Raw genomic sequence first — 17,922 nt, forward strand, 5'->3', positions numbered from 1 at the left:
GTCTCTATGTAGTGCTGCGAGGCAGAGTTTCTGTTGGAGGCAGTTACGTAAGCCTCCTCTCACTGTGCCAGGAAAACATCAAGGCCTCACCGTGCTCACCTGATTTCACACCATCTGCTCTTTGCTCCCTGGGCATAACACGGTTCTGGCACCCTGAGGACTATGCTGGGCATTAACACAGTTACACACTCTACTGAGGACATGCATTACTATACATGCACTGACTCTGTGCACATGTGCATACAAACAAACAAGGATCTGCAAACACAGCGCATTTACACATGCAGGTGAACACACACATAGCTGCATGTACATGTTCGCAGAATTGGCTTCAGTCAAAATACAAACTACAGTTGTGTGACTTCACTCGGCGACACATTTCTACTGTACGAGCTTTGCAACAGTGAAGGTCTGATCTAGCATGAGTAAGCGGTTTCTGCAGTCAAGGTGAGGAAAGAAATGTTCCGCCTATAGCTAAACTACACAAAGGGTTGTCTTGTTTGAAAGCCTCGTATTCTTGGAGCTGTTATTTTTTCTGCAACAGGCTCATATGTTCTGTCCCATTTTCCCCTCGACAATCCCTCCTTACATAAGACCTGTAATCAGCTGAGTGGTTACAGTGAGGGTACACAGCGCCTCAGCTCTAACGCTGTTACATCAGCCCACCGAGGGCGAGTATTGGAGGGAGGGAGAGCGAGAGAGGAAAACCCTGTCCTACTTTTTGGTGCCAGAATGGCACGAAGTGAGGTGTGGTGTGAGAGAGACGATGGAGGGTCGAGGTGGGGGTGGGCGGGGTTGTTTGATGCAAGCAGGAGTTATCACATACATAGATTCTGGGGCAGTTTTGAAAGCTTGTTACACAACACTCTTTCCAGGTTTAACTCAACTCTAAGTCTGAAAAACACAAAAGACATCCAAACAGTGTAACAACGTGCAAGTGCAGTGCACAGTAGAGACTTGATGTTATCTACTGAAATCTCAGTGTTGATCTGAGTCACCTGACTCAAGTCCTCAGAGATGCATAACACTTCATGTATTAAGAAACAGCTTCTTCTTGCTTGTTTTTCCAAGCTGTTAACATCATGTTGTTGACAAGACAGGGCCATTCATTGATAACAATCTCATTAAGAGTCAGCAGAAAACTTATGCAAGCACACCAGCTTCTCCAGACAGCAGCTCCAGGACAGCGGCTTTATAAGATTACCATGTTGAATAGATCTCATGACCATGGTCATAAAAACTCTTTTCTTAACTCATGCAAAGAATGAATCATTTTGTCAACACTTGTCTGTCACACATGCCGAAGGCAACAAGGAATAGCATGCAACAACTGCTGCTTTTTGCTCAGTCTGTAGAGTCAGTTAACCCAGGGCCGCATATAAAATCTCAGTACATACTGGCACCAGTCAAAATGCGTAGCAGAGAGTTTCAGAACTGTCAGATATTAAAAGGTGGTATCAAATATATGCTCAGAATGATACTCTTCTTAATCATAGTGTAATCATATACACCAATCAGCCACAACATTAGAACTGCAGGCTTAATACTGTCTAGGTGCCCCTTGTGCTGCCAAAACAGCTCTGACCTGTCGGGGGGAAGAGACTCAGGACCTCTGGGGGTATTTTGTGTTTACCGGCATCTGAATGTTGGATCCCTCGGTTCCTGTGCATTGAGGGCGGGGCCTCAAGGTGGGAGATCCTACGTGATGGGAGGGTGGATTTGTGTTTTTCTGGTGCATCCTGCAGATGCTTAATTAGCTTGGGACCTGCAGGCTGTTGTTGTGGTCTTTGAGACATTCTTGAGCTGTTTTTGAAATGTGGCGGGGTACATTATGTGTGTGTGTGTGTGTGTGTGTGTGTCAAAGAACATCTACATGATTGCCAGAAGCCAAGGTTTTCCCTGCAGAACATTGAGGATTAATGTTATTGACTTCACCTGTCAGTGGTGTTCATGTCGCGGCTGATGGGTGTAGCTTCACACAGGTTTAAATTATAGGATATATATATTAGGATTATTTCATGAATGCTTTTGTTTGTTGTCCATTTTTTTTTTTCGAAGTAAGAAATCTTTTCATTTCTCAAGGTTGGTACTGAAATGAATAAAAAGGTCAGTCAGCAATTGAGCACACCTTCCATGCTGTACCTCAGTGGATAACTGCTGCACTGATGCTTTTGTGTTTATTTAAATTAAGATTCCACTTCTTAGCAAGGTGACAAGAGATCATGTGCTGCAAGAAGACAGAATTCAAAGATGCCACTATGTTACATCAGTAAACACAGCTCAGACAACAGCTTTGACAGAACAACCATTTAGAAGAATGGAGCTCATACAAAATGGAACATGCACTTCTCCCCACTGACTGCTGAGCCATTCTGTCAAGAAAACCGCCAGTCAGCCAGTCGTACGCGGCTTTTCCACCCTGAGGCACTTTAGCCCTGTATGTGTCCTAATACATAGCCATTAAGCTCCCTGGGTGCTCAGCTGATCCTGCAGCTGTCAGTCATAAGCAGCACAACAGGTTTATGTCGACTCATGCTCCTCACTCTCGTGTTTCTACAGACTCAACGTGGTGTGCACAGCGGGGCCTTTCTGATTATGGTGTGCTTCCACTTTTCACTCCGTTCTCCGTCAGCTGCCACCCCTGCTCCTGGCATCAACACAGGCCAGTTATGTAAGGCCTGTTTATACCACCAGCTCCGTCTTTCTTTTTTATCCGTCTCCCGCCTTTCCAGCCTGACACCTTGGTGAGTGACAAAGCCATCTCTGTGCTTATTGGAGGGCTTCAGCGGCATACTCAGCCACGCCCGGCTGGTAACCATAGAGATGCGCTCTTTGAAGCTACGAGAAGACTGCCAGACAGGAGGTTGAACTGAACAACAAATACACATGAGCATGTGTCCTCAAGATTCTGCACAGGCAACAAGCCAAGGCTAAAATGTATCCAGTGACTTCAACAACAACAACAGCAAAGTGAATGCACTGATCTGCCACGAAAGCCGCAAACAGGCAGGACTGAAATAATTAAACTTCTATAAACTATAAACCGGATTTTAAAAGGAGAATCCCCTGCCCACTCTGTAGTTAGAAGACAGCTGGTATGCTGATGACGCAGATGCCTGGAAATTCACTTTGCTGGAGCTTTTTAAAGCTTTCCAAGAGGTAGCTGTAAAGTGAACCTGAACTGAGCGGGGGGGGGGGTCGTGTTTGGAAGGGGCTGATGTGAGCGGCGTGTCACAACAAGCCAATTGAGTAAGAGCGGTGGCACCTGTTTGCGCCTGTGACAGTAAATGATCTGAGGTCATGAAGACAGCGTTGAGTAGATGGATGGTGGGCTGGGGAGAGCGGAGCTTCTACACTTCTTCTCTTACATAACACACACACACACACACACACACACACACACACTGTCTCTCTCTCACTCAGGGCTGTTTTTGGACTGTGCTTTCCAGCCTCTAAGGATATCCAGGAGCGTGTGCTAATGGGGTGTACAGATGAGAGAGTGTAGTTTTATATTATGATACAGTACGTGTGCGACATGTCTTCTTAAGTTACACAAGTTTGTGTTACGGTACTTTGCTTATCACAGGACAGCAACCTGAAGGGTTGGAGCAAACGTGATAAACAACACGTTATCTTGTCCGTGCCGATCTATGCAGGCTTAGGTTATTTACGGGAAGTTATGTAGGTCAATGGCTAATGTTTGAGCCGTGTGCTGGAACGTATAAGGACTGTGTCATTTATTATCAGAATTCTTCACAGACAAGATTTGCCAGTAAGTCATTTCAGTGAAATACTGTCACCAAACAACTTACTTTATTTAGATTTTTGTTGTTACTTTTTGTATTTCACTGCTGATAGCCGCATCCCGTCAAACAGTTATGACATGCAAACCACCAAAGAGTTATTTTCAGGGTACAGATAAAATCAGAAATTACTTAAAGTCTAAAGTTTAAAACCACTCTTGACATTTTTGTTCACCAATAAGTGCATTTCTGAGGTGTATCAGTGAAATCAGTGAGTCTGATTTTTTTTTTTTTTTTTTAACTATACAAAGTTATCATATAACTGCAGGGCCAAACAGGCTCTCCTAACTCAGTGATTAGCATGCAAACTGAGATTTCCAATTTCTGCAGCTTCTGTCTGGTCTGTACTCCCATCATCTGCATTTAACCCAGGTACTGCGGTGACAGTAACTGGTGACAGTTAGTAACTGTCTGGGACACTTAATGAGGCTTATTTTAAAGGACAACCAATGCAAGCTCATGTTGTTTTTGTACAACACGTAAATGTATGAACGACAACAACCCAATACACTGAGATATGAGGAGTTAAATAAGAAAAGGCTGAATAATGCAACAGTTTATAAGCTCCATCTTATGCCCAATGAATCATTACATGTTGCCATTGTATAAGTAGCAACATTATGTAAGTAGTATAGAGTAGAGGCAGAAGTCCACCAGCCAAGGACCACACATCTGTCCCTGAGTGAAGATGCATGCTGCCTTTTAAATAGCAGTGCGCCAGGTGCTGGCTTCTAAATGTAACTGGAGATGAGACTTTAATTGATTTAATTCATGTTATGCCCAAAACACACACCTTTGACTAATTAAGAGATTAAATAATAACCCTTTGTGCTTTGTGTCTTGTAGATTGCTTAATGAGGGCCTTCTGAGTCTTGCATTTTTTTCACCTAATGCTCCCCCTGAGATGATAATCATTTTGTTCAGCAGATAAACACCGGTGGGGAGGGGGGCCTGCTCGACGTGTTCATCATCACACAGGACACAAGCTTGGAAAAGGATGGCAGGATTGTGTCCTGACCCATTTCTTTTTGTATTCACTAACACACTTAGCCTGTCCCTCAGGGCTGCCATATCGAGTTCAGCTCGCACAGAGCTCCCAGCCTTAGATGAATATATTCTGAAGTCAACCAGCAATTCTCCATCTCTCTCTCCTCTTGCTTTTTTTCAGAAACTTTGTTGGCTACACTACAACCCCGCATTACCTCAAAAACAAACACACAGGCTACTTGGAGAAATCTGTAGGCATGTGTTTGTCCTGCTTTTCATTTAGTCAACAAGAACTCTTCTGTCCTAAAAAGGGGGCAGGCAACCCATCGTTATGTAAGACAGGGAAAATGTGGTGCATCTGCTGATATGTTGTAAATTCACTTTGAACCATGCATGATCCAACAACAAAGCTCACTTGTCCCTGTACGATCCCTAAGAAGGAGGAAAAACATCTAACTTAAATTCTGAAACAAGAAACTTCTTCATAATCGTGGCTTCAATCAATTGCTTGGAAAAGTAAGGCAGGAAAACTACCTTGTTACAGGAGAAGTCAGAGGTGGTAATTCAGACATTCACTGGAGATGCTTTGTAATTTATGCAAATTACGTGGTGCTATTTTACCACATAAAGTATAACAATAACTGGCTCTAACTAACACAGCCTATTCATATTCTAATGTGTAAAACATTTATATTTAAAACTGTGACTCAAACAAGACAAATGCCTTTCAAAATATTTACAGTGGCCTGGGGTGAACCAAAGAGACAAAAGGTCCACACCCAGTTCAAAAGGTTTGCCACGGGCTACTTTCTGCAGTGGACACAGAGCTTCTTCATCACGCCTAACCTTAAAAAAGGTCAATTAACACAGCTAAGTCAATACGTCGGGTGAGCCCATCTCTCCCAAGGGAGGCTGTTGGGAGTGGCTCTTCCTCAGGTAGCACCGCAGACTGAAATCTAGTGGATCTCTGGAAAACGTGTCTTTCACTGCCCTCTTTTCCATGAGCAAAGCATGACCCAGTTAAGAGTCTGGTTGGAATGCTAGGAGGCCCAGGGGTCTGGACATCATTCACCCAGGCAGCAGCTTATGTAACAGGAGTCATGTGAGTGTCTTTGTGTTACACTCTGGAAACTCAGACCTTATCAGGTAACAGCTAGGAGTGGGGGATCGATTGACACAAGACCAGTGATTCGTACCCTCTAAGAGTCTGAATCAATGCACAAATGCCAAAGGTCAATTTTGGATGTTGCTAATAAAGTTATGTCAACTGAGCGAAAGACACAGCAGTCGCAAAACTGCAGTGTGACTCCATCTTCAAATAATAAAAGTAGTTTATATTCAAAAAAGAGAAGCAACTGGGATGGATTTAATGACTTAATAATAAACTTTGCAAGATGAAAGTGTAGCATTTTGTGAAGCTAGCTAACATTAGTGCAGTGAAGGACTGAGCTCAAACTTCAGTATTAACAAACTAATGAGACTGTGCAGCGTTTTGGATACTAAAGTTGCAGAAGTGAGGCTGTTCTCCACTATTGGAGACATTCGGTTAATGACGTTAATAACACAATGGAGCATCAGGACGCCAAGTATCGGAATCAAATCTATTTTAAGATTCCCAAAGATTCATTCCACTAGACTATGCAAATTAGAGCATGTTATGCAACAAGCATGCTTGTGCAAGAGAAAACACACAAGCACAAATACAAAAACCACAAAACCAGACTATACTGATACTCACACAAGTGCATACTCACACATTTGGTCACAAATACTTGCCTATACATATTTAAGTTATTGTGTGTACACACACATACACCATCATCCTGCAAAACTGAAATATAGCAGTTGCAAACAAAACCCCTCTTAACCTGCTTGGTGTGAGGTTTGCACAGAGTTAGTGTTGCCTTAGCAACACCTGGCTAGCTGAGAGGAGGCGATGACGTGTTCGGCTGCACAGCTTTGACCTCTCCCCGCAGACTAAGGTTCCTCTCCCTTTCTGACTTCCATTTCTAATCTCCTTCACTTTCCCCTCTCTCCCTCCTGTCAATATGTTCCAACATATCAGACTGCTTTCTGCACCTGACTGTTAAGTCTAGATTTCATAATATGTCCAGGTTGCTACAATGACAACTAATCTTTCCTTTTTCCATTTGAGGTCATCCTCGGTCACTATACTTTTTACTGACAGAACAGAGCTCTGAGGCAATAACTTAAATACTTTACACCACAGCTTTGTAACCTGAGATAACATTCTGCACATGCCTCTCTGAAGGGAACACTGTTAGTAGTTTCCGTTCATTGCAGACTAGATGTGTGAGTGTTGGACCTCATTAACACTTCACATACTTCATCCTCTACACTATTTGTGCCGTGTACTCTTGCACTCTGTAGCCTCCACTTACTTGGATGACAGTGTTCCCACCCTCCAGCAGTGCGATAGCCAACAGAATGCTTTCCTGGAAAATCCGGTCACTGGTAGCGTTCATGATGAGGTCAATGACCAGATCAGAAGCCCCTTCTTTGTCCAGGTGGCATTGAACCTCTGCTAGACTCAGCTCCCCACGACCACCAACCCCGGAGCTGACAACTGTCATCACAAAAGAGAAAATGATGATCATCTACATTGTTACTGATGCATTTAGATTTCAGTCAGGTTGCATAATAGACCAGGGGCCGCAATCCTTATCATATGTGATTATCAAATGAATCTTAAAGGCAATTTAAGTGTTAAGTCATTTACACATATTGTCACAATATGCACAAATTAAAACAGTGGTATTGTTTGTTACATAGCCATCTAATCAAATAAACATGTAAAAGTGTAAATGTAACACATGTGAGTACAGAATTCCAATTTTAGGAACATGCTAAGCTAGCTTAAGTGAGAAAAAGACACTGAACATTAACAAGAGTGCAGATTGGGGTAAGTCCAGTTCGTAGGTAAAATGAGCCAACCTGTGTATCTAAGTAACCATTAAATAAAAGTTATTATTATTACTGTTACTTTAACCCAGTCAAAGCTTTAGAACGAGATCTTAAACTTAAACCATAATTAGGGACCTGAACCACTGTGTGCAAAAACTGAGGGGTAAAAAGTGCCAGTGATTGAGTGAGGGTTCGATTTACCCCCTAAAAATACAAACAGGTTACATATATACAGAGTAACCAGATTATATGTATTTAAGCATTATTTTCTGATAATATTCTGATGAAATCAAGCTGGTAGTACAACATGAAGACCAACTGAGGCTCAGATTTGTTGGATGATTTAAAGCTGGGTTGACCACCAAAACTGAAACTAAAATCAACATATTTCTGTTATCAGTGTGAAAAAGCCAGCTGCTACTACCAAACTCCACTGCAGCTTCAGTATCAACTGAAAATGATGCGATTAGCAACTGATGCACACAAATTATCAGGACAGATTTTCCAAGGGTAAAGGATGCTCTCCTTCATGGATCCTACAATATGAAACTGAGATAAAGGACTGCAATTCACAGACCACACTAATTTTTACTTGGACTATTTCACTTTCCCACAAAGCAAAACCATTACAATTATCAGAGAGATGATACTTGGCCTGTGACATAAAAGTTCTACACGCAGTGGCTTGAATGGAGTCCAGAGGATGTTTAAATGGAGATTACACAGGATGCCATTTGGAAAAAAAAGGGTTGATGCTACATGGAATGAGCCACAGGTGTCTTTTATTTCCATTCAGCCGTAGCACGCTAACATCTGATGTGTCTGTAATCCACGGAGGTACTGACTCCTACTGCCGGCTACCGCAGCCAGCCAGAGAAGCAATGGTGAGATAACAGCAGTCATCAGAGCCATCTCTGGCTGGGCGAGCCACTGAATCAACAACACATCCTATTCTACACGGATCCCGGCTCTCCGGTCGCCAGGCAACAACACGGCCCGCACTCTGATCGGTAGCAGAGCGAAGGTCCAAGGGCTTAAAGAAGTACAAGGCCATGGCTGAGAATAAGATCTCATTTTGTTTCTCTGCGCTAAAGCATTAGGGATAAATGATGAGTCATCGCTGTGATGAGACAAGGCAAGAATAAATGTCAGTTATGAACAATCGTGAATGCCAATCTCTTGAGCAAAGATTGAGAAATGGATAGACAGAGTATGAAGTATGCATGACCTTCTGTAAATTTTTTATTGTGAATCCAATGCACATATGCACAAATATATACTGCTGCTGATACTGCACTCCAGGTTGGTGATGTTGACCCATATTAAAGCTATCTGTGTTTACTGCTGAGTGGAAATTTGCTGACGTCTGTCACCACGAGCACATGCTGCAATCTGTGTATCTAACAGAGAAACATTTCCCGCACGAGAGGAACTTAAACATCATTTGTAAACACATTCCTGTAAAATATATACAATGCTTTCCAATAATTTAACAAGTTTAAATAACTGGCAGACCTCTTAAAGTACGCACCAGCATTTTAACCGAATTGAACAAAAGATCCTTGAAATGCATATCCCTTGAAGCAGATTCCACATTAGCAAGGGTCAAAAGATTTTCTTGGACATTAAGGGATTCTGAAAAATTCCAAAGCTTTATAAAGCATCTTTTATGAAAATTATTTTCTGGTTTGTGTAACCATATAATACAACAATTTAGGGTAGCATTTATTTCTCTGCTTTTTGTTCCTATAAACTTTAAATTGCATGACCAAAACTGAAAAGTTTTGAAACTGAAATGTTTTTCTCATCTATAACTCATCTGTTACTGAATGCCATGTTGCAGTTGGCTGCTACATGCTGTGTGTTCAGCTTATTGCAGCACTGGCCCAGTTTCACAGAGTAAATCATTTCAACATCATCTTATCTTTACGACGATAATCATATCAACACACAGATGCTGTATTGTTTTACACACCTGTAGGTGATTTTCCTGGTGCTCCAGGAGTGAGGGGGCCATTGCTGAAGGTAGTCAGGCTATCTCTCCTCTGGCCTGATTTGACGTTCCCATAATATCGATTGACCAAGATCTGCCGCAGAGCCTCGCCCTGTCAGTGAAAATGGACGGAGATGAATTAAAGCTTTCATGTCAGAGGAATGGAGCTGGAACCCAAAGTTAATGTTACTGTGCTAATGTAAAAGCACAAGACAACAACAAAAAAAAAAAAACAATTAATGCAAGAATACAAGTAATGGCCTTAAGTTCCACAATATAAAGCAGTAAAAATTTACACGGATACATGAACATGTAATAAAAGTTCCTGATGATCTCCCACCTCCTCTTCAGGGTAGCTTGAGAACCCTATTTAGGTCATTTTAGAGCTGCTCAAGGGATTTAGATAAAAAGCCTCAAATCTACTGAGGTGGATTAAAATTTTGTATCGATAAAAATAAAGAAAAGGTTAGAGAGCCATAGACTTGAAGGCTAATAAGACACTGTGCCCTCTCCCATCTCAACATATGCTGCCATTCAGTGGTTCCCCATATTGGTTTGGTAGAAATTAGTTCTGTGCAGTCTTCTACATGTTCCCAATGGTATAAACATGTCACCAGCCATCAAAGAAGAGATGAACACCCAACGCTAATGTTCACCATGCAATGTGCCTCACATGGTACATATCACATTACTGACAGGGAAGTGAGTGAGGGCCATGCTGTGGAAGCAGTGGGACTGTGAGGGCGCCGTGACCGTCACTCAGTTGTCAACCATCGATAAGGTGGCAGCCTGGACCAGACCACAGCAAACCAAACTCAGTACCTACCCTCCTTTGATCCTCCAGTTGTTTCTGCGGCTGGGTGGGATCAAGCTCCTTATAGATGAAGTGAGTTAGCAGAAAGCAGTAAAATAAGAAAAAAAAAAGTCGGAAAGGAAATTTGGAAAATAAATTAGAAAACAAAATAGGGTGTTAATACAGTGAATATTAGTTATTTTACAGGCATGCAGGAAATCAGGTGCAAATTAGATCACGCAGTTAAGAGGGAAGAGGCTGTGGTCGGTCAGGGAAGACGGGGAAGATGAGGTCAAGTCAAAGTCATGCAAAGGCACATGCAATAACATCATATACCTACAAAGAGTTAGATATTCTGGAAAAAGTACATTTCATAGCTTATTTCAAACATCTATAATTTGAATTTTAACAACATTTTTGTCTCAAACTTCGAAAAACTCTGAAGACTCAGGCACACACGCTTGACAATCCAGTGTAGGGAATTTCAAATGTTGTAGTTTTTCCTGTGGTGACTCAATAATTACTTTACAGACACGGTGGTAAAAGCACCAAGTTATTTACATAAACGAATGACAAGCTGCTGGAGGGGAACAAATGCAAGCCATGAGAATGAGGGGAAAAATAAAGAAAAAAAACAGAAGGGTCTGTCCAGGTTACATAATGGAACCGGGAGCTACTGACACACACTGTAAGCACCAATCTGGCATGGAAAAACACTTCACCCATGACTTCAACATCCCCCAACCCCACCCCACCCTGCGGAAAGAAGGTCGGGAAATTGAACTTTGTTCGAAAAGCAAGAGCTGGATGGAAAGGCGAAGGAAAGGCAGGAGGAAAGGGAAGAACATGAGTGGACAAGTGGGAGGCCTCGTACAGACAAGGGCTGATAGCATAATTCAAGTTCCACAGCGTGAGCAATGCGCATAAGTGGTCACTCAAAAAAGGAAATACAACACAGGGTTGGGTTGTGTCTCTTATCTATTCAGATAGAGAGATGCTCAAGACTGAACACAGGTGTGATGGGATGGAGTTAGTATATAAATATGACTGATGATCTTTGATTAAGCAGTGACTCATATTTGCAGGCAGTGGGGCAATATGGGTCTTACACACACCTCGGCAGGGACTTCAGGCTCGGGTGGAGGTGCCAGCTGATTGGAAATAAAAGGATGATGTTAGTCAAAGTTTGAAGATGCTGAATTAGTCGCCTGTGCCTCCAAAGAGCAGAACTCAGCCTCTACAAACTAAACAAATGTCCTGTTCCTAAAGGCTACTGTTTACTGATGGATCCACCTGTATCTGGTCTTACACTGCTCACTAAGATTGCCAGTTACATGCACAGCTGCACATCATAAATTTGCGTGACTTAAAGAGACAAGGGCTCTTTGAGATCTTGGTGATAATGGATTGCTTACAGAACGTAGGAAATGATTCTTTTCAATGTGCCTCCTGTTATGTGTTTCCATGGAGCTAGCCTTATGGGAAAGCATGGGTGATAAGCAGATGAACAGCATTAACTTGCTGAAGCAAGAAAGCGGAAATTTTGTGTTTGTAAAAAAAATAAATGAATAAATAAAAAATCCTTGCCTTCGACACACTATAGATCTTTGGCTACTAATCTACACTGTGATGTGTGTGTTTCACTGTCACCTCCTGCTGTATTGCTGCCTATTTGCCTACAAGATGGGAGCTAATAAGAGAATCATCTGCGTACCAATATGTACATCATCTAAATGGGCATATCGACTGATATAAAGGCCATGTGACAACTACTTTCAGTTCAAATTATTTTTGACCATGTGGTACCACGCAGGAATAAAGTGATCAAATTGATACCAGCTGTGGTTAAAAAAAATATTGAAAAAATCACCAAATGTCCCTTTTTCCTCAAAAGCTGATTATGAAGCATAACTAATTTTTGAACAGTAAATGTGAGCTGTACGGAGAGAGTTGCAGTGGGTTACAAAATCGACTCATTTTCAGTACATTTCACCAACTACTACGAAAAACAAAACAGCTTTAACAAATCAGTAAAAAAACTGAGAAAAATAAAATCAGACAAAAGCTTTAGTTAATATTAAACTTTGTGATATGCTGTGGCTAATTGCAGGTTAATAATCTAGTCTGACCAAAATAAAATCAAATAAAATAAAACAAACTACTAAAAACAAAAAAATAATAACATGGAAATTAAATTCAATGAAGCATAAATGAAATAAAAGGATTTTGCCACAACAAATGTCCCTCACTTCAAAAAAAATTCTATTAAGATTTTATGATACAGAATAAAAATAAAATGCGTTTCCTAAAAGACATACAGAGATTTAAATCCCGGTTGTTCAAGTAAACAACTCGATCAACTGACACTAACACCCACACACACACACACACACACACACACACACACACACACACACAGCAAATCCCCTTGGTGAAAATGAGAAACTAAATCACAATAAACATGTAACGTAAAATGTCTTCATCTATAACCAGTCACGGCATGTCATGCTGATTAATTGTGCAACTGGACAGGAATTTCCCTACAACAAGCCCCTTTTTACGTCAACACACTGATTTCCACAGAAAAATGTTGAAGCATCACATGTGCAACTGAAGCTACATGGAACATCCATCGCTAATGCTGCCTAACTCACTTCAGCTCTGAACTTTAACTACATTTTTTCTGCCATATAAAAACATGCCTCAGCTGAATAGATAATAATGGCCAGCATTAGTTTTACTTTAATGCTTCCCAGAGTCTGGGGACAAAAAAAAAAAAAAATCAATGGAGGCAATGCCCACCAAGTTGACTCGATGAGAATCAGGACATTTGAGGAGACAGAAGCAGTTAAGTTCAAATCAGATCAGACCAGAAAAAAAACTAATATATTCCTCTGGGGATGCTGCACAATTCTTAAGGGGTTGCTGGTGATCATACCATTTCTCTGTTTACAATAACATGGCTAAAAGCCTCAACCCATATTCCAAAACAACCAGACACAGTGAGGACTGCTTTGCCTCACCTCAGTGGGAAGTCAAAAAGGAAATTGGCTGTTTATATTCACAGCAAACAAATCCTTGGAGAAAAAGCCAGAAGGATGGTTTTGTTTATCCTCCTGATGACAATACAAAATTATCTTGTAATTAGCAGATAATTAATGAGTGTCAAGTTGGCTGAAGTGCACGTTCACCACCAGAAGTTAATACCTGAACTTTCCCATGGCCTCCTTGTCTAACCTGTGCTGCCTATGCACCACGGCTTCTGTCTCCTGGAAGACATCTATGCTGCACTTTTATTGCCAATTACCAGTGAAGGTCACACATCAGTGGAGAGTTTAAAATTCCAGGAAAACAGAAAAAAAAAGAAAAGAAAATTGCTGGCTCTTATGTAACTGCTTCCTGAGAGCTGGCTGGAGCCCAAGAATCGTGCAGCATTAAAGTTAAGGAAACTGGGACAGTGCTGCATGTCGCTGACGAACGTCTACAGCTCCCCCTGTTGACCAAGTAAAAAACAACAGCACACTGTCTCCTGATTTCACCGACAGTAGCAGGCTGGGGGATAAACCAGGACTAGAGGAGTTTATCTGAGGCAGTCTGGCAGACAGTGTGTGTGTTTGTGGGGGGGAGCGTGATGTTGAAAGTGAAATGGACAAAACAATATTATTTGTAAAAATATTGGTAGGGTTGTGGTAAGAAAAATACATGAGGAAAGAAAAGGAAATGGTAATCTAGAAATCTCTTGGTCATAATAATGAGGCAACGCTGGGCTGGCATAAATACAAATAGATGAAGAGCTTGAGAAACGCACACACACACACATATACATATACAATACCAATACCAAAGATATAGTCTTATATAAGCCTAACTGAATGTATGGGTTTTGTGCTCAGCGCTGTCCTCAGCAACCTTGTATTACATCACCAGAATCAGGCAGAGACATCATGTCCATCTGACCCTTTCGACCTCCCACAGTCTGACAAACAAAGAAGTCCACATGCACGTGAAGGAAGCACAAACACAAGCAGTGAACGATATGATCGAGTCTGGCAGGCCAGTCATGTCTTGTTTTCCCTTGGCTCGCATTTTTATCACGTTTCTATTTCTGGCAGAGTGAGATAACCTCTGCTAATGGGTGAACCGTCACTCTGCTTTATCCTGCTCTCTCATCACTCTCCCTGGATACACACCCACACACACACTCACACTCACAGGGCGTGCAGCAACTAGAAGTACGACGGGGTCTATCAAACAGCAGTGACAGCTGCACTCATTCCTCGAGACCTTTGGGTGACAGTTGGGGTGTGTTATGGTAAGTCAGAGAACAGCAGCAGCAGCACACTAAACATTGGGGGTTACATAACAGCTATCATGGCAGTTTATCTCACTGCTGCTGAGAGGAAGTTGGGGTTTTGGCCTGCCTAACTTCCATCTGAAAGACATATCCACACACACATGCTGGCAGCCAACAGTCGGGGCTCTGTATGCTGTTGTTAATATGAGTGTGTGTGTGTGTGTGTGTGTGTGAGAGAGAGAGAATGAGCGACACACAGCATGTGCTGCGGGGGTGAGGGAGTATGAGTGCATTCTTAAAATGCATATGGGAGGAGCTGATGGAACAAAGCGCTGGTCTCTGAGAACAGCCCGGTTTTTGTGGAAGCCGGGGATTTCCACCGCTACAGTATCAAGAGACGTGAATAAGGAGCGAAGGAAGGAGGGAAAATAGGACAGAGAGACATAACAGAAAAACTGAAAGCATGTTGCTTCCTGGCAACTCTGGAAAGACCCTTTCCGACAATTTCCCCATTTCCCCAGCTATCATCACTGTTCACTTCCCTTGTTCACCGCACTCTTGATTAAGAGTCTAGTCGGCCTGTTGTTCACTCCACAGTGTTATTTTCCACTGGAGTAGACACTCTTGCTCTGACATTGTGTACTCACAGCTTTGACACATTTAGTGATTTTCAGTGGCCAAACAGGTTGCAACCATCAATATATCTTGCGTGAAACAAAGCTAGTAAAACAATCCCAACACAAGGACCACTTATTAACTTTTGAGCCACACAATATGGTCCTCATCAGGAGGAGTCCGTTGACATGTGAGCTGTTATGATTTTATCCACCCTGCTTGAAAAATAGTGACCTTGAATGAAATCATATAGCTGCTGAACTTACATGTCAACTCCATCTGCTGATGAAGACCCTGTGATGTGGTTGAAAGCTTCAGAAAGAAAATTGAAATAGGAGTGTTTTGTCAATTCTTTAAGTGGTTTACAATAAAACAAACTTTTTAAAGAGCAAGGCAATAAAAGACAAAATACTTAAAAGCAGAAAAAACAGAACAAATGAATGTCAAATAGAAAAGTAATAAAAGCAAGTAGCAAAAGTAGTTTGCGAGTTGCTCAATTAAGAATGTCCAAAGCTACAGGGTTCAGTTGTTTGATTTGATCAAGCACTTGTTTGATTAAAGATGGCTGAAACAACTAAAAGACTAATAGAGAATAAGGACAAGTTTGTAAAAATGGTCAAAAGACTAAGTGTGAGTGGACTGACTTCTGGTCTGAGAGAACTGTCTTCTTCAAAATCTCTGAGTGTTCAAAACGACGTGATCCCATGGTTATAATTAGTCACCACTGATATGTGGGATACAGTTCCTCTGTAGTCACACCCATAATCCCTGTGACCACTCATTATCAAAAGCAGAAAGAAGAACCCTGTTTTATTCACTTCCTGAAAGCCACAGGTCATGACCACTTGCTTATTTTTGTAACACACACTCATGACATGCTTACACAGTCCAGCCCCCACCCCCGCCTGTATTATGAACTGTTTGATGGAGTAACCCCAGCTATATATACTCTAACACCTGGCAATGGGCTTAGAAGAATATGCTCTCTCACAGCCATCCATCATAAAGGGGCTGTGCAGCATTGAGATTAAGTGACCAGAAAAATAGAAACATCTCACTGATGTAATCAAAAGTAACACTATGAACCTCATAAAAACCAGCTCACCTCGTCCTTACAGCAATAAGATTATACTATCGACAGGCTGTTGGGGGATTAGCAACCTGGAAGAAGTTACGTTGTAAAATTAAAATTTTATGAAACTGACACATTATACATGGTTGTTATTTTATAGGTATTTTAAGCTCTAAATATTTCAATCATGTTACAGTCTTGCAGTCCTGCAGTCTGAGCAAGGCTTTAAAGTGCTCCATCATGTTGGAAAAATATAAAATAAAGTCAAATAATAAAGATCAGGAAAGGTAATAAAGATCAAGAAGATTGACTGGTGTAATTCTCCTTTAATTGGTCAGGAGAATGAAGTTTGAAGAGAAAATTCTAACTGACTGACTGACTGTTACAGCATGAAGAAAATCAGTGACAAAAAGCCGTCCCTTCATGGAAATTCCAGGCCCCGAAAGTCCCACACAGTTTGTGAAGAGCAACCGTAGCTGCATGTAGTTGCTGCTGCAGACAAGCTGTAGAACTGCTGCCTTTATAAACAGATGTTCAAATAAAGCAGTCGACGTGGATTAACAATATGCTGGTAAAATGCAGTAATGTTTTATGTCTGCAATGTCATCAGTAAATGAATCACTTTCTAAAACTAAAATTTCTTCCCGACAGAGTGTACTTCAGTACATCAAGTGCACAACCATACACAGGCACAACAGACAAGCATATTGCGTAATGTGAGCGGTATGTTATATTTTACCACAAAGATCTAGAGCAGCTCACACACACAAAACAGGGAGCACTAAGCTACCGACAGGAATCACAGATGAGGATGAGATGCTAGAAGGCCTACTTGCAGCACAAAGCATGTCTATGTTGTTAGCAGGAGACACAATAGTAAGTAAAATGATCAACCTCAGCCACATCCATTTCATCATCAAAGGCAATCAGCTGCAAGAGAAAAAGTATAGGGGGCAGAGTTAGTAGTGCTGGATTAGTAAGATATAGTAAAGCTTGGTGTGTAAAGTGTAAAGCTTTTCACACACACACACACACACAGCACGTCAAGATAGTGAAAAAGTGAAAGTATAGCATGTTAAAGCTCCAAACCAGACCATATGAATCTGTAGGTGCAATGATTAATAATAACAGAAACACCCTCCCACTTTCACGTTTTGCAATACTGATATCACACATCATATTAAGCTCATCCGATATTGATTTACAGGAGAAGATTTAAAAGTTCAAATAGTTGCAGGTATACTTTAAGTAGAGAAATACAAGGTGATATGTCTGTTAAAACTTAGCACGTATTCTTTCAGGTAGTGATAGACAGATGAAATGGAATCAGAAAACAGGGGAGCTGCCAGAACCATAAGGTCACAACGACAATCATAGATTCTAGACTAAATTTCAGAATACATCTTCTTGTTTTGAATTGATTGGGTTCATTGAAGTTTG

General features: G+C 41.4%; 1 protein-coding gene across 14 annotated transcripts in view; it reads right to left on the reverse strand.

Annotated features, from left to right (window-relative positions):
- itpr1b (inositol 1,4,5-trisphosphate receptor, type 1b) overlaps positions 1-17,922 on the reverse strand; it is an 80,855-nt gene that overhangs the window by 27,691 nt on the left and 35,242 nt on the right. For 6 of the 14 annotated variants that reach the window (XM_046384734.1, XM_046384735.1, XM_046384723.1 and 3 more), the window contains 5 exons: positions 17,377-17,412; positions 11,617-11,652; positions 10,535-10,582; positions 9,691-9,820; positions 7,193-7,377 (listed from right to left, as the gene is read on the reverse strand). In XM_046384734.1, coding sequence (XP_046240690.1) covers positions 7,193-7,377; positions 9,691-9,820; positions 10,535-10,582; positions 11,617-11,652; positions 17,377-17,412 — 435 coding nt within the window. The remainder of the gene's footprint in view (positions 1-7,192; positions 7,378-9,690; positions 9,821-10,534; positions 10,583-11,616; positions 11,653-17,376; positions 17,413-17,922) is intronic. The other 8 variants (XM_046384736.1, XM_046384733.1, XM_046384732.1 and 5 more) reach the window with 5 other exon arrangements.

This window comes from Scatophagus argus, chromosome 3 (assembly GCF_020382885.2).
Source record: "Scatophagus argus isolate fScaArg1 chromosome 3, fScaArg1.pri, whole genome shotgun sequence".
NCBI lineage: Eukaryota > Metazoa > Chordata > Actinopteri > Scatophagidae > Scatophagus > Scatophagus argus.